Raw genomic sequence first — 15,372 nt, 5'->3', positions numbered from 1 at the left:
TGGCTGTGCTCATGTACACATTAGTGTTTTTGGCTCGACGGCTACGGGCAAGGCGAGACCAAACGCAATGAGCCCGTTTGATGGATCCCGGGTCGAGGAGGACGTAGACAAGTAGCAGACAGAATCAAAGTCCATTTTGGCACTCGAGCCGACAAGTTAAGAACCTCTCACTTCTCCTGTTTTTCTTCCTTCTCCTCTCACGACCGTGTTCCTCACAGTGAATCACGTCACCGTCCCTCCCCCGCCTACCTTCTCTCCAGGCTCACCACCGAGCCCTTCACCTCGCACAACACCAAGCACAACATCAAGCCTCCCCCCCTCCCCGCTCTGCATTCAGAGATCCCGCACATCGCAGTAAGTCTCGTACTCACCTCCTTCCTTGGCTCGTCCTTGTCCAACTCAGCGGCTAACTTCCATCGGTCTCACAACAGTCTCGTCCCCCCTCAGCCCAACAACTCCCCGATCGTCCACGGAACCAACACTCCACCCCCCGGTGCAGCAAAGATGTCCCAACCCAGCTTCGAAAAGGGATCCCCTCCCGCGGACCCTCCCCCGAGTCCCCCCAACCTCGACGAGAGGTACCCTCCTCTCGACTCCCCTCCCTCTCTCACTCCAGACCGCGAGGAGACGGACAATCCCTCCGTCACTCTTCCTCAGCCCGGAGTTCCCGCATATGCCCCCGTTTCCCCTGTCACTCCCCCATTGCCCCCCTCGGACTACACTCCTATCGCCTTTGCCTACGTCCATCCCTCCGTCAACCCGAACTACACCACCAACACCGCAGACCCACCCCGACGGGCCCCCCGGCGCAAGCTCCCCAACGGGCCCCGCCCCGGGCCCCGCTCCGGTGTCAAACCGGTCTCGGGTTGGAAGCCGGCTTCTGGTCTGAAATCCAAACCGACGGCTGTCATCGAGTCGATGATAGCCTCCGCTTCCCAGTCTACCTCCACCACTTTTGTCAAGTCTGAGTCGGTCGACGTTGTCATGTCGGAGAAGACTCCGGAGCCAACTCCTGTTGCGGAGAAAGCTCCCATCGCAGAGCCGACTCCTATCGCACAGCCAATTCCTATCGCACCCGGGACCACCCCTGCATTCATCAAGCAGGAGTCAACCCAAGACGCCAACGAGGGCCTTCTCAATGCGACCGCCACCGAGCTGAATGTTCTCAACGGGCCGGCACCCAACTTGCAACCTGTGGCCAACCCCGAGAATTTCCCTGTCAACCACGACGAAGCAAGCTCCGTTGCCGAAAACGTCGCAGCCGCCGAAGACTTTGACTTCGACTTTGATTGCACTTGCACCGGGACCATTTGCTATGGAGAATGCCGGGAAGAGCAACAGGCTCCGGCCATGGACATCAGCAACCTCCCGGCCATGGGAGCGAACAACCTGCCGGCTACGGCAGCACACAGCCACGCCGCCATGGGTGTAAACATGGCGCCAGCCGTGGCTGTGCACAACCTCCCAGTCATGGGACTTCCCGTTGTTCCGGTCGTGGCCGTACACCAGGCTCCGGACAGAAGATACCTCCCGGGCCTGGGTATGAACGGCCCCAGAGATCAAACAGAGGAGGTCAGAGAGTACTTTGCTGCCATGTTCCTGAGAAACATTCCACGACGAACTGCAGAGTGGAACGCGGGCGTCTCTGACAACATTCAAATCGAGGCCATCCGCCAGAGCATGCTCATCCTGGAACCAGAGGACGCCGGCCGCCCCATGAACTGGGAATTCTTCTTGCAGGCCTGTATCTTCCGCTTAGGCTACCTCAGGGGTCACGACCGACACTCCACCCTTTTCTCCTTGGTCATTTTGACCATTTGCAGCATCGCTCTTGTCCACGGATGCCGCCTGAACACTGTCTTCGCTACCGTACGCGCCGTCCTGCTCCTCAGCGGTGGAGACGGCAACGACCTGACGGAGCGCCAACTTATGCGGGTTCTCCAGGGCAACGTCGCTGGCATCGCTCTCCTCGAGAGAATGAATAGCTACATCGGCGGCAAGGCTTACGAGCTCCCAATTCACGGTAAGCTTCCAGTCCCTCCACTCGGCCCATTGGACCCCCTTTGCTAACAGACTCACAATAGACAGGGACATCATCTTTATGTTTTCGACCATCAACATCGACTCGGTGGAGTTCATTCTGAGGGGATTGATTGGCGTCCCTACGCCAACTGGCCCCATGACCCGATTGAATTCATGCCATCTTCACATCCCACGTCTGGCTTACGATGTCCTCGGCCGGGAAGCGTTTGGTTGGAGGTATGCAGCTGACCCTGGTAAACGTGCAAGACCTAAAGCTAACCCAAGCCAAAGCATGGAGCACGTCCAGTCTTCACTCAGAATGGATTGGTTTGTGTTCATACAGGCCTACTTCGAGATCGGTCCGATTGTCAGCCCTTGAGAGATTCTCGCGGAACGTCGCGTGGTGAGTTTGAAGAGGAGTATGGTAGAGAGTTTCGAACCACAGGTAGTGTGCAAAATGGTCGGAAACATGGAAAATGGGCTGCAAGGATGGTTCTCGGTATCTGGTGTCTGTTTGATTGTTTGTTTTGATGTTAAGCTCCATGTCTTTCCCTTCCACTGTCATTACCGGCTCTTTTGCCTTTTCTTTCACTGATCATTTCCTTTTTACTGTCGCTACTGGAATACTTTCCTTGATCTGGTCCTGGTCTTCTTTTCTTTACTGTCGCTACCGAAACACTTTTTTTGGTTTGGTCCTGGTACCTTTTTCTTTGCTGTCAAAAGATAGCTCGATTATTAGATCTGTAACGTAGCTGTAGCTGTTAGGCACCCAATCTATTGGCATTCTCTGAACTTTGTCTCTTCTCTCCACTTGATTTTAATTAGATGCAGCCCGGCATTATGAGCTGGGACGGTTTGATTTTATCATGAAAACTTCGTACAACCAGGTGTGTTTGAAAATTTGATCAACAAGAATGGTCGAGTGCGCAATAAGCGATGTTGTTGGTTCACCGTGCCTCTGTGAGCAACGCACAGGCGTTTGTTGTGGTATCATGGGCATCCCACAAGGTGGTTTCATGGTGAACTCTTGCCTCACAGCGCCATTTATTCTAAACAACAAGCTCTTGCACTCGCCTCGACGTCATGGGCGAAACATGTCAGGAGCGTCACCCGTGGTTGCCAAACAGCGTGGCTATTGCTGGCCGTTTGGAGCAGGCGCGACAAACGGGCCAATGCCAACTGCGCGCACCATCGATTCATCGACGAGGCAGATGCCGTGAACAATCGCACAGTCCCAAACGTTGTGAATAGTGGCGTTTGCGCTCCCAGTTTCGCCGCAGCTACATAAATCCCCTGTCACAAGGCACCGAGTCCTGCTCCTCAGCATGTCCGCAACCCGAAATAGCAGCATCTCATCCGCAAGCACCCGAGACTCTGAAGAACCGCCACCTGAAGAGGACAAGATGAACAACAAGGAGGACAAGGCCGGAGACAAGATGGACGAGACCACCAAGGAGGACATCTTACGAATGACTTTGGGTCTTACAGACCAGAAGACCATCGCCCAGCTTTCCCTGGCCGGCACCATGGCCCAGCAGAAGCGGGAGGAGATGCACTACTCCCAGACCAAGAAGAAGGCCCGCCTTGAGGAGGAGACGAAGAAGAAGGCTCGCCTCGAGGAGGAGACGAAGAACAAGGCAGACGGCAATCATGACTATAAGAACAACTCCACCGACGAACCAGACAAGCACAAGCACACTGAGGATTCGGAGGATGACGATGCCAATGCGGCGCAGGACACTGGCGACGGGGACCACGATGGAGTCCAAGCCAAGCAGTAAGGCTGGGCGTCCACTGTGGACTGACCAGACTCACTGGAGCGACATCAACGCTGGAGGCAACGGGTTCGAGATGAATTAGTCTCCGCAGTGGCATGTACTGAGCACAACGGGCGAATAAGGGGTTAGTGACTCGTCGCATTACAATCCAATGATGCATATCTAAATGGCCGGACGGTCTTGATGCTCTCCTCCATCCACTGCCTGTGATGCCTGCCAAGTGCCGTTCACGATAGCGTCTTTGTCCTCTTTGATCACCCAGGCAGAACCAATGTGTCTATGTGCCGGAATGAAGGGGAATCGCAGAGTGTCCACCGCCCTCTCCACCATGATGCGTGGGAACCGCAGTGTGGCAGCCCCTCCCAAGCTAGCTGGCTGCCAAGCCCACCCAAAGACTCGCGGGCATCCGTCTCTGGCCCAAGAGACAAGAGATGAGAGAATCCCGGCGCAGACAAAATCCCCCCCTCTCTCGCAAAATCGCGGGGGGGTCGCAAACTATCCGTCAGGATCGACCAGAGCCTCACAGGTACCTCCAGACTTGGGCTCCCAACGACGCAGGCGGGCGGGCGGCAGACAGTGTGGCCGACTCACGAAATGAATGGCTGGACTAGCAGCGGGACAATGCATCGCGGAAAGAATGGCTTGACTCAAAAAGAAATTCGGCTGCGAGAAGTCATGGCTGGTCATTGCAAACGGGACTCTGCAGACGGTGGTGATTGGATGCCCGTCATATGTCGTCGGCAGATCCACGTCTGGCTGCAAGATAGTTAAGTTAGTTGCCTGCAGATGCTTGCAGGTTGCAGGTTACAGGGCCCTATCTCGCAAGTACCGCACTGTACAGGTACATGCCGACCCAGGGGACCGCACCGGGACAGGGAAAAGCAACGAGGAACCTATTAGCAAGCGGAACAAACGAAGCCGGTGACGGGTTACCTGCAGCCTAGTTAAAGGCAGAAATAGACACGGGCTGAAATAGACACAGGGAGGGAGAGAGAGAGAGACAGGCGGCCACCCGGACCGAACTGTGAGTCCCGTCGTCGGTCCCATTTCGATGCCGCCTCGTTCGTTCGCCCCCGCCCAACGCAACAACGCACAGCAACGCCACCGCAAATCGTCGATTTCCCGGTATTGGGGGGCATCCTGGGTACGCGGAGGGGGAGGGGCGTGAAGCCATGGCCGTCTCACACGCCCGTCTCCAGGGTCGAGCGAGACCGATTGTCCAGCTCCGAGCCATTTGCAACCGACCGGGGGTGGTGGAAGCGTGGGGTCGCCAGGAAGCCCGAAGCTTGGAATGGCGCCGTCGCACCGAGGTGATGTCGCCGGCATCCAGCCAGTATACGGGGCGGAAACAGAAGAGGCAACAGAGACAAGCATACACGGCAGAGACAACCAAAGCAAACCTTGGGGCGCACAGCATCCCTTCCCGCCCCTACGGCGAACCCGCCCACAGCGCCCTCACAGCCCAGTGCGGCAGCTGGCAGCAGTTACGCAGCGGGCTCGCAGCCTACCGCTCGCAGCAGGACGCCCCTAACCGGCTGCCTGTAGCTCGCACTGCACAGCCTGGAGCTCTCACCTCGCAGCTCACACCCCGCAGGCCCTAAACCGAAACGCCCCGAAGCAAAAACACAGAGGCACCACCTCCAACGCCGCGGTAGGGGCAATGTGCAGACGCCCACTTGTCCGTGTTGTCACCAGGGCTCCAGAAACTCACCGAGTTTTGCCAACTGGGCGTTCCAAGCGGGCCGCCGATGGCCGATCGATGGCTTCGCTGCCCCATGCTCTGTTACACGTACCGCTATGCTAGGCGTACGGCAACGGGCACTGTGGCTGTCTCATGACCCTGCCTCCGCACGTTGTGCAACACCAGCCCTCGATAGCTTCGTGTTGGCCGTGTCTTGTTGATGGCTCACCGTCTGTTCTAGTGCCAGGACCCAATTCCCCAGTTTCCCAATCTCCGACGCCTTGTAATATGTAAATATGTAACTCGTAACCTTCCATGCAACATCTGCATCTGCATCTGCATCTGCATCTTCAGTCTCGAGCCCTTCACCTAAGCCATCATGCCCGCGTACGCTCCCAGAGGCAACCGAGCCAACACTCAGGTGCTCCTCCTCAACCCACGCCCATACCCGTCCTCCTCGCTCGAGTACTTGATCGTCTTTCCTCCCGGATTCTTAACATCTCTCTTTCCCCAGACTCATCACTACGATCCCTTCAGCTCGGACATCTTCACCCGAGACTCGGTTCCCTTGCCTGGATCCTCCTACTTCACTCCCACTCCGTACGACCGCTCCACAGTCCACTCCTCATGGCGCTGCTCATCGTTGCACTGCTTACCACCTCTCAGGTTATCGTTCTATATTGCCCTCGCAATTCCCGGAACCATGGCTACGGGACCGAAGCACAGCGTCGTGAGCTGTCGATTAGGCTTCAACGATATTTTCCAGGCCGCTTTATGCGACGTCGTCACCATGCCTCCCGCCGAGCGCGGTAAGGCCATGGTCACCTTTGACTTGACAGCTCCATGTCAAGTTCTGAGCGAGCTCGTGACCAGAATGATGGTAAGTAACCTCTTGATTCCACCCTATCTCTTGTTGCCCATATGCTTACCCCTTATAGCCCCCGCACATTCAGAATTGGTGCACCCAGTTTGAGGCCGTCAGCCGAGATCCAGGAATGCCCCTCGGTACGGTCGAGGCCATTCGTCTTGAGCGAGGCGCCATCTTCTTGCCCAAGTATGGGTACTTGGCCGTCCTGATCCCTCTGACCAACTCCAAGTGCCAGGTCCACATGGTGGGACGCAATGGTAGCTTCGAGTCAAAGGATTTGCAAGCTGAGGATGTGGTGATGCTCGCCGATACGGCCATGCATGTCACGGGTGGAAGCCTCCGGTTTCTTTGCACCGTGTATGACCTTCTCCCGCAGGCGGAGCATCAGCCCTACAGAACTGCAGCGTAGAGGCCCAAAGATTCATGTTGCCCAGATTGGTTCAAGGTGCAAAAGGGAGGTGCAAAAAGGATGGCAAGGGTTCTAGGTTCGAAACAATCTGTTTGTAGTTCATGTATTAGCCGCCGTCGGCTGTCAACGCTCTCTAAGAAAATGGTTCTCCGATTCCCTCGTTTATGGACTGAACTCCTTCTCCAAACACTGTAGTATCGGAGTGATTAACGATCAATTCATCGCCAGAAACCCCATGTTCTGTTGCGGACCTAGTCGCCCCCTGAAGTGTGCCATTCCCACTATCGAGACATCTACCCTAAACTTCGACTTGGATGCAAAAGTTCAAATAGTTGGTGGCATCTGAGTGACGCTTGCTACCAACGAAGCTCATTCTACTTGGTCCACACGCTAGCAGAGATCTACAGCAAGGGTCCAGAGGATCATTCGCTCATGTGCTTCAAGAAAACTTGTGACGGGCGCATCTGCCCAGGTACCGATCCCAACGATCGTTTCTCTAGAAGGTAACCTATTTCTGGTATAAGAGCGTCGAGGTGTTTGCAGTCTTCCCTAACCTTCTCCCGGCCACCCGCCGTCATCGCCCACGGTGCGGCGCGTCAAGTGGATACCAGACCGGCATCCACAGCACAACCAAGAACCAAGCAACGTAAAGATTATTCATCATTAGACAATCCAAAAACTCGATGGATACCAACCGCGGAGTGAGGTGATCATTGGTAAGCCCTGACATACGCAGGCGAGTCGCTCCCGGAAGATCTGCCGGCCCACGAACCGGCGACGGTTTACCCCACACTCGGAACGTGGGGAGGGGAAAGCGGCGGGTCCCCGACACCCTGGAGCGGAGGTTCGGGTTATCCGCGAGCACACATCCGCCGAACTGGGATTCGTATATTACAAAGAGTCGCTCTCTCACTTGGTTCCAATTGATGTGCCCTCGCTGACTAGGATCTCCCTCGCCTCGTACTTCGCACCAATATCTCGGGTCGCAGGAAATCCACAGCCATGGACGCCAACGCCCCACCGCTTCTCGATCTCACCATCGACAACATCACACCCAACGCCGTGCGCATCAACTCCCAGAGCAGCGATGCGCGTCTCACGTACCTGATGGACCGGTTGACGACCCATCTGCACGACTTTGCGCGGGAGACCCGACTTAGCACCGATGAGTGGATGGCCGCGCTTCAGTTCCTGACCCAGTGTGGCAAGATTTGTAGCGACGTTAGACAGGTAAGCATTGGGTGTTGAATCTGGGGTAAATGCTAGGGTTTTATTCCACCCGCTCTCCGCCTTCCAGAATTCTCCAGAGTGGAGAACAAGTCCGCTGATATAAAGCAGGAATTCATCCTTCTCTCTGACATCCTAGGCCTATCCCTTCTCATCGACGCCATCAACCACCCCAAACCACCTTCATGCACCGAAGGCTCCGTCCTCGGACCATTCCACACACACGATGCACCCACCATCCCCAACGGCTCCTCCATGTCGACTGACCCCGAAGGAGAACCCCTCCTAGTGGTATGCTCGGTGCGAGACACCCAGGGGAATCCCATCCCCGACGTCAAGATCGACATCTGGGAGACGGACTCGACGGGACACTACGATGTGCAGCATGCGGATCGCGATGGACCGAGTGAGCGGTGCGTAATGACGAGTGACGCAAAGGGCGAGTTTTGGTTCAATGCGATCAAGCCTATTCCCTACCCAATCCCCAACGATGGACCGGTAGGGAAGCTGCTGGGCCTTCTCAAACGGCACTGCTGGAGGCCGTCGCACATGCACTTCATGTTTGAGAAGGAGGGGTGGGATCACCTCATCACGTATGTCAATCCTCCTCGCTGTCCGTTGGCCACTACTGACGCTCTTCCAGTGCGCTGTACCTGCGCGGCGACCCATACGAAACCTCCGACGCCGTGTTTGGCGTCAAGAAAAGCCTAGTCGTGGACTTGGCCAAGGTGGATGGGCCGACGGCGAAGCGGTATGGGGTCAAGGAAGGCAGTTGGTTCCTCCAGCAGGACTTTGTGCTTGCGAGCACAAAGGAAACGGATGACCTGCGAGATCGAAACGCCGTCGAAGCGTTGGCCAAGCTGGGACTGAACATGAAGCTGGTGGACCACCTCCCCGTCCCAGATTTAGATTAACTTAGTGGCCTCTCGGAGCCGACTTGAGCAGCTTGACAACGTTGGCATAATAACCCTCGACACCTCCGTACTTTTGCAAAATAGCTGGGATGTCAATCTCATTGTCCCCGTTAGTCCGCCTCCGCCCGACGAGCCCAATATTTCTCGTGCTTGGAATCCTCAGCATCTCCGTCTCGATTTCCCAGCCACAGTCCTCTGCGATCCGTGTGACCCAGTCAACGAGCGACGCAAACGTCGACTTGCCCTTGGTCTTGTCCCGAGGAGCGGGGGCGCGATACTTATCGCCGGTGAGGTTGTGGCTGCAGCAGGGTATTGAGATAAAGGGGCAGTCCGAGATGGCAGCGAGAATCGGGGTCCATGGGGTTAGTTCATCAGCGTGGTTGGAGATGATGAAGGTTCCCTTGGGGAAGATGCCATTGTGAATATCCTCCTCGTTGATCGGTTTCTCATCTTCGCTAGGTGTCCCCCTCGGAACGACGCTGGGTAAGAGAAGGAGTTTTTGGAGGGAATCCGTAGAGGGGGAGGAGGAAGATGAGGACTTGTACTGGGCCCACGACTTGCGTGCCCGAGCATCAAACCCCCAACCGGCATAACCTTCCAACTGCAGGACATGGACTAACAACCCGTTTCCGCAACCGATATCAACGAAGCCAGGGAACTCGGCGTCCTTGTACATGTCTGCCCATAGTTCTATGAGGAAGGCAGCGATACCCAGGTCTTCAAATACGTGTTTGGACGGATCGGTGGTCTCGGCCCAGGACTCAACAAGCGTCCTCGCATACTTGTTCTTGAGATCGGAATATCGGTTCTGGAATCTCTGCTGGGGTACGATGACGTCGTGGTTGACCCTCTTGACATAGCCAGCGGCAGTGGTTTGGCCGTGCTTGTGCAAGATCTGGAGCAGGTGATAGGCAATCCTCCCCAGCTTGACCTTGTCAACCTCGTCATCCTGGAACATTAGAAAATGAACCGAGATGGTGCCCTGGTTTGCAGCCGGATCCCATTCGTGCAGCTGGGCTATTCCCCTGACTTTGGGGTGGTAAAAGGGGAGGTCGGCGGCGGCATCGGCATGGGGAGTGTAAATGACGAGGGTTTTCGTCACGGCCGCTTCGCCTTCAGCGGGGCGAGATGAGGTGTAAAAGGAACATGTCTGGTCCAGGGGTGCATCGCGCATGGTGTTGCGAGGAATCAACTTGCGCACCATGGTCCGTTGGCGGGTGAAGTCACGGATATTCCGCGTCTGGGGAAGCTGGGAGGGAGACGACGCCTGGGCATCCTTGACATCCTGGGGATTCTGGGCATCAGACTCATCTTGACGGTCGTCATATAGAATATCCGCACGGAACAGCCACTTGGAGTTGAGGTTGGGATTGTTGACCAGGTTCACCATGACCTTCTCGAAGTGGTGGGGTTCAAAGGTACAAGCGTGGCGGTTCATCGGCGTCCAGGCATTGCCGTCCAGATCGTCAAAGGCGGCCGGGGAACCCAGAGGAAGCTCCTCGGGGTCGTACACCAATTTCGCCTCGGCCTCCATTGATTCGGCGAGCGCAGCGACTGAGGCGTCGGGCGGACAGACCGGGTCGGCGTGGAAGCGTGGGCTCACCAATGAGACAAGACAGGGAGGTGGTGATTTATTGGAGGCACGGAATCTGGTACCGAGCGCACGAACGTGAGGTTTGCAAGTACGGAGTAGATAGATAGGTACCCAATCCGACCAGCCCAGCAAATGCCCGAGGAAAATTCAGACACCAGCCCTGTTGCAGCGTAAAAAGGCAACTGGAACCTCCAAATCACGCAACGAATCAAGGGCGAGCGGCGTGGCCTCCACAGCCCCGAGAGCGCTGAGTCTCAAGAGTCACAGCGCATGCTAGGTGATTTTAGTGAGAGCCCTGGCTTCGCGGCGACCGGTCCAACTCAGTTTTGGTGAAAGCCAGCCCCAAAAAGTGGAATGTTTGGTGGGATGGATCATGGATGGAACCCTGCCGGGGCGCGATCCGGGCAAGCCACTAGACAGGCACGACGTATCACAGCGACGAGATAGACCGGGATGAGCAGCAATGACGAAATTGAGCACCACCAAACGATACCCAAACGATACTGCCGAGATTCCTGGAGCCAGTGCCAGCAGAGACGAGGCAGTAGGAGATGAGCCAGGCGGTGGATGAGTCGCAGGCGAAGTCAAAAGACTGGCCTCTGACGGCAAAGGGCGATGAATCAACAGGGTGGCGAGTTTCCAAATGGTACTCTCTGGTTGGTATGGAAATGCCACAACAGCGGGTTCGCCGATGACTGATGACTGTCTTTGACAAGTTTCAACGGTCTGGCCACTGCCATTCGTGCCAGCAGCCATGCCAGCCATGCGCAGCCATGCCACTACCGTCGGCACAGGTACAGCCCTGTACGTCACGCGGCCCCGCGACGCAGACACACGATGGGTGACTCGCAGCACATGCTTGAATGCTCTGAATGCGGGCATTTCTTTGTACATATTTGGTCAGCCCGAGAGTGGGGCCAGGTCAGTTGGGAGGAAGCTTGGCTTAATGCTGCGTAATTGACCACAGCCAGGACGCTTTTTGAGAGGCAATACATACCGAACCTGGGGAGAGTTCCACATCCGGGATCGACCCGGATTGCCAGTCGAGCTGGGCGTTGTCTTACAACAGGGCTTCAGCTGTCGAGAGCGCCCGGGGCTGTGCCTACCGCCTACTGAGACAATCTCGCCAGGCAGGGGGATGCCTCGTTCGCTTGCCTCGTATTAGGGAGCTGGAGATATTTTGGGCAGCAAAACAAAGATTGACGCTGTCGTGGTTGGACTTGGACGATGGATGGGTTGACCGGCGGACAGGAGAACCAATATCCGCGGCCAAAGCCTCGAATCTGGCACGGAGTACTGGGTCCGGAAGTAGCACGGACGGAGCCGGGTTGGAACTGGCAAACTGGGTGGCTGGCCCGAGATGGGAAACCGCCATTGCCACGGGGGGGGCGGTGTGACTGGGAAGGCTGCATTCGAAATGCGAAAGTGGTGAGTGTGTGTATGTGTGTGTGTGTGTGTGTGAATTGCCGCGTGAATTACGGAGTATTATGTGTGCCCACTTCCCAAGTACCGTGGCCGTAAAGTGCTGTACAAGCAGACGGGAGTCATTTTAGCGGCTATTCAGCTCTGTTGGTTGCCCGCCCATCCACTGTGGAGGTGGTGGACAGTGGTGGACAGTGGTGGACGGCGGCCGAAGCACACAGCCAGGGGCGCAGGCAGCCTGACATGTAAGGCAACACGTAAGGCAACCGCCATCCCATCCCTTGCTCCCTCCCGCCCGCGCACCACGCACCGCCCACACGCTGCCCCTCCTCTTAACTCCTTCTCCCTCCTCTTCCCTTCGCTCCTCAACCCGTCGGAAAGTCAAGACAAGTCCTCACCCTTGGCCTCATCCACCGCGCATCCCAGCTCCGTCGCAAACCATCCCCCCAAACCACCTCGTCGCTCAGCTCTCGTCTCGCCGCAAAGCCCGTTGCTCGTCGCTATCCAAACCGCTTCCTTCTTCGCTCCGTCGCACAAACACCCGCACTCTCGTCCAACTCCACCCACAGCGAGGCGCTTTCCCAGCCAGCGGTCGCTGAAAACATCCTCCACTTTTACAAAACCCATTTCCCAAGGTCACCCCAGTACCTCCGAGTTTATGTCCATCGAAAATCTCAAGTCCTACGGTATGTGAATGTCCCGCTCCTCTCTGCCTTTGATGAATCCCATCCCGTCGTCCCCTATCTTCTTTGCGCCCCTGTCCGATTCTCCTCCACCGCCGCCAACCTCTCCCAACCTCTCTCCCCAGCCGCCCTGTCACTCATCCGCGTCACTCGCGTCACGCACGCACACACGCACGCCCTCACTCCGCTACGTTGCCTCACCTTGCCCTGGTCAAGCCTTGTCTGGCCTCGCCCTGGCAGCAGCAATCGGAATTCGGTGTGCCTTATCGCGTACCTGCATTTGCTGCCAAGCCACATCATCGCGACCCCGCGCCAGTCTACATCCCACCTCCCCTCCCTCCCCTCATGGACCCTGACATGGAACCGAATTGAGACTGACTTTGCCGATCTATAGACCCCTTCGCCGAAGCCGACGAAGACACCGGAGAAACCAAGCAGACGCAGAATTATATCCATATACGCATTCAACGTACGTCACCATTCCCTGCTGTCGCATTGCGTCTCCCCTCGCCCGAAGCAACTCGTGAACCCCCTCACGTGAGCTCTTGCTTCAGGTCATGAGATCGACGCCACGCAACTGCGCCCTTTTGTACCCACTGCTAACATGCATTCACAGAGCGTAATGGACGTAAGACTCTGACCACTGTCCAGGGTCTCCCAAAGAAATTTGACCAGAAGAAGATTCTCAAGGTCATCAAGAAGAAGTTCGGTAAGTCATCTTCCACTCTCCCCGCTCCACAAAACGGCGCTAATCGTTACACCACAGCTTGCAATGGCACCATCGTCAACGACACCGAGATGGGCGAGGTGATCCAGCTCCAGGGTGATCAGCGCAAAGATGTCCAGGAATTTCTCATCGACAAGAAGGAAGGCCTCGAGCTAGATGCCAAGACCATCAAGGTCCACGGTTTCTAAAGCTCCGCATGCCCCGTCGTCCTGTCAACATCAGCCGTTCCCGGGCTCGTTGGCGTGAATAGGACTTTGGGACGCATAGCCTCAGGCTTGTGCCTTCTCCGGACGTGTCCACGCGGACACCCCGAGGCTCGGCGCCGATTACCCTAGGACGGCGGGCATCCGCCAGTGGGAGCAGTCCCTTGGTGGCTTTTTTTGAGATGGTATCCTTTTGCACCCGCTCAAGGGCCATGGACGAGAGCATCCGCCGCGATGGCCCCCGTGCAGAAGGCTAGATAGACTACGGGCAAAGGCATCATCGCAGTACGGCTTGTCAGTCATTCGTTTTAGTACATTATCGGGCAAGCCCAGCAGTAGTCAGGAATATACCATGTCGATTCCGAAACCATAATTTGAATGTGACTTAAATGACAGAAACGTAGACAAAATCAGTGTAAACCAGGCCCACGACAGTGGAGTGGCTTGCCCGCATACTCGTGGTGGGGTCCAGTCAGTCCCACGTCAGGCTCATTCGCACACATCCATCCATTGCTCACCCACCGGGGATGGATGTGGTACACTGATATATATCTATATATCCACGCTTAGGCAAATGCCAGCCGGCGGGCGAGATCATCATGCACGGCACAAAGTCTGGTGACGGAGGGCTGGTAGACAAGTTTACCTGGGATTTTCGGAGCAGGGGTGCCGGGTGAGTGCGCCCTTCTCGACGGGCATCCTTTGTGTCTTCGCACTCTTGCACTCCCTCGAGCGTGCGACGAGACGCAGGACTTTATGAGGCGCAAGTCTTTCTGGATGTTTCTAGATTGACTCACCTTTCTGGAATGCCGGCTACCTGATCGAAGGCCGGTTAACGTAGTATCTGATCTACCCTTCTATATCCAAAGAGCCTCGTGTCCCATCCGTGCCCATTGCAATGCACAATGTCTGAGTGATCAAGCAGAACTCCGCCCTCCCAGTTGTCCGCCTTGGTGGCCGGGACGTGGGCGAATCCGACACGCCACAAAAAATCCAGCACCGCCTGCGCAGCGTCCGGGTCGTTCGGACCCGTCTGGACAAACTCGTAGACGACAGCGGTGTAGGTAGCGTGTTTGTCAATGAAGCGTTTGACCCTGGCCACCTCGATGGGCGGCGGGAGCAGCGAAGTAATGGGGAGGTTTGGGAGCTCGGGCATCCCAGAACTGGAGAAGGAGAGTTATTGGCGAGAAAGAACAAACACGACGTAGGAAGCAGACGCACCAATTTCAAGACGAAAGCGGGACCGCCCTTTCCAAAGCGGATCTTCCAGTTGTACCCGTCAAGTCCACCGTCAAGCTCAGCGGTGCTGCGGAAATGTTTGTGATTCGAGTTGACGCGCCCGATAAAGGTGGCAGAGCTTAGATCATAAGGGCATCGTCGGAGGTGCGGCCGCTGGAAATGCAAAAGAGAACGTCCCGGAGAAGCGCCGTCCATGAGGTTGTTGTCGAGGAACGTCTCCCTCATCAGAGCGCGCGCCCTCTGCCTAGCAATGATCCTGGGGTGGGGACGCGGGCGGCGGCCGGATTTCTTGGAGCCATGACTGGACTCTTTGGGCTTCGGCATGGTCTTCAAGAAGCGATGGGAATGGATGATGCATCGGGTCTGCTGCGCGCAATGGAACTGGTTGTGAGCAGCGCTTGAGCGTGGAGCAGGGTGGGTGATATCATTCACGGGCTGCGTTTGTTGCTCTTTTTGTCCCGACACCAGGCCGTTCTCCTTGGAGTTTTGGCGGCTTGAACAGGCTTGGCTGTGGGCTGGCTTACTGGAGCTTACGTTGTACGCCTGCAGGCCGGAAGAGGGAGGAAGTATAAAATTTAAAAAGAAAATAGGCGGCCTGGTCCCTC

The 15,372-nt window shown here is 56.4% G+C and overlaps 8 protein-coding genes across 8 annotated transcripts; 5 read left to right on the top strand and 3 right to left on the bottom strand.

The window, feature by feature from the left end:
- Positions 1-504: 504 nt before the first annotated feature.
- On the top strand, positions 505-2,401 carry BGZ61DRAFT_593960 (uncharacterized protein; the record flags this gene model as incomplete). The annotated part of the gene is made up of 3 exons (XM_046256816.1): positions 505-2,023; positions 2,085-2,259; positions 2,314-2,401. 3 exons carry the CDS (start codon positions 505-507, stop codon positions 2,399-2,401), a joined length of 1,782 nt encoding a protein of 593 aa, XP_046095755.1.
- Positions 2,402-3,458: 1,057 nt separating this feature from the next.
- On the top strand, positions 3,459-3,647 carry BGZ61DRAFT_278893 (uncharacterized protein; the record flags this gene model as incomplete). Its single annotated transcript, XM_046238431.1, has 1 exon — positions 3,459-3,647. A coding segment is annotated over one exon (189 nt), but the record flags the coding sequence as incomplete, so codon positions are not given.
- Positions 3,648-6,295: 2,648 nt separating this feature from the next.
- On the top strand, positions 6,296-6,781 carry BGZ61DRAFT_465125 (uncharacterized protein; the record flags this gene model as incomplete). Its single annotated transcript, XM_046247541.1, has 2 exons — positions 6,296-6,361; positions 6,420-6,781. 2 exons carry the CDS (start codon positions 6,299-6,301, stop codon positions 6,756-6,758), a joined length of 402 nt encoding a protein of 133 aa, XP_046095753.1. The 3' UTR covers positions 6,759-6,781.
- A 979-nt stretch (positions 6,782-7,760) lies between these two features.
- BGZ61DRAFT_370345 (dioxygenase) lies at positions 7,761-8,899 on the top strand (the record flags this gene model as incomplete). Its single annotated transcript, XM_046242015.1, has 3 exons — positions 7,761-7,988; positions 8,097-8,578; positions 8,629-8,899. 3 exons carry the CDS (start codon positions 7,761-7,763, stop codon positions 8,897-8,899), a joined length of 981 nt encoding a protein of 326 aa, XP_046095752.1.
- Position 8,900: 1 nt separating this feature from the next.
- Positions 8,901-10,433, bottom strand: BGZ61DRAFT_370234 (uncharacterized protein; the record flags this gene model as incomplete). The annotated part of the gene is made up of 1 exon (XM_046242006.1): positions 8,901-10,433. The coding sequence occupies one exon, from the start codon at positions 10,431-10,433 to the stop codon at positions 8,901-8,903; it is 1,533 nt and encodes a 510-aa protein (XP_046095751.1).
- Positions 10,434-10,599: 166 nt separating this feature from the next.
- On the bottom strand, positions 10,600-11,528 carry BGZ61DRAFT_170868 (uncharacterized protein). The gene is made up of 2 exons (XM_046237587.1): positions 11,496-11,528; positions 10,600-11,399 (listed from the first exon to the last, which is right to left on the bottom strand). The coding sequence occupies exon 2, from the start codon at positions 11,385-11,387 to the stop codon at positions 10,767-10,769; it is 621 nt and encodes a 206-aa protein (XP_046095750.1). The 5' UTR covers positions 11,388-11,399; positions 11,496-11,528; the 3' UTR covers positions 10,600-10,766.
- Positions 11,529-12,240: 712 nt separating this feature from the next.
- On the top strand, positions 12,241-13,895 carry BGZ61DRAFT_465120 (translation initiation factor SUI1). The gene is made up of 4 exons (XM_046247540.1): positions 12,241-12,601; positions 12,993-13,067; positions 13,215-13,307; positions 13,365-13,895. Exons 1-4 carry the CDS (start codon positions 12,574-12,576, stop codon positions 13,511-13,513), a joined length of 345 nt encoding a protein of 114 aa, XP_046095749.1. The 5' UTR covers positions 12,241-12,573; the 3' UTR covers positions 13,514-13,895.
- A 709-nt stretch (positions 13,896-14,604) lies between these two features.
- On the bottom strand, positions 14,605-14,992 carry BGZ61DRAFT_370184 (uncharacterized protein; the record flags this gene model as incomplete). The annotated part of the gene is made up of 2 exons (XM_046242003.1): positions 14,605-14,691; positions 14,750-14,992. 2 exons carry the CDS (start codon positions 14,990-14,992, stop codon positions 14,605-14,607), a joined length of 330 nt encoding a protein of 109 aa, XP_046095748.1.
- Positions 14,993-15,372: the final 380 nt, after the last annotated feature.

The sequence above is a fragment of the Ilyonectria robusta genome (assembly GCF_021365365.1).
Source record: "Ilyonectria robusta strain PMI_751 chromosome Unknown BGZ61scaffold_40, whole genome shotgun sequence".
Taxonomy (NCBI): domain Eukaryota; kingdom Fungi; phylum Ascomycota; class Sordariomycetes; order Hypocreales; family Nectriaceae; genus Ilyonectria; species Ilyonectria robusta.
Note: the sequence above shows the minus strand (reverse complement) of the source record. Positions and strands in the feature narration are given on the sequence as shown.

Bases quoted from the DNA above. Each gene is read 5' to 3' on its own strand.
- BGZ61DRAFT_170868 (XM_046237587.1), bottom strand. From the start codon at position 11,387: ATGTACAAAGAAATGCCCGCATTCAGAGCATTCAAGCATGTGCTGCGA.
- BGZ61DRAFT_465120 (XM_046247540.1), top strand. From the start codon at position 12,574: ATGTCCATCGAAAATCTCAAGTCCTACG. The intron at 12,602-12,992 runs GTATGTGAATGT...GCCGATCTATAG, and splicing joins CGAAAATCTCAAGTCCTACG to ACCCCTTCGCCGAAGCCGAC. The intron at 13,308-13,364 runs GTAAGTCATCTT...GTTACACCACAG, and splicing joins GGTCATCAAGAAGAAGTTCG to CTTGCAATGGCACCATCGTC.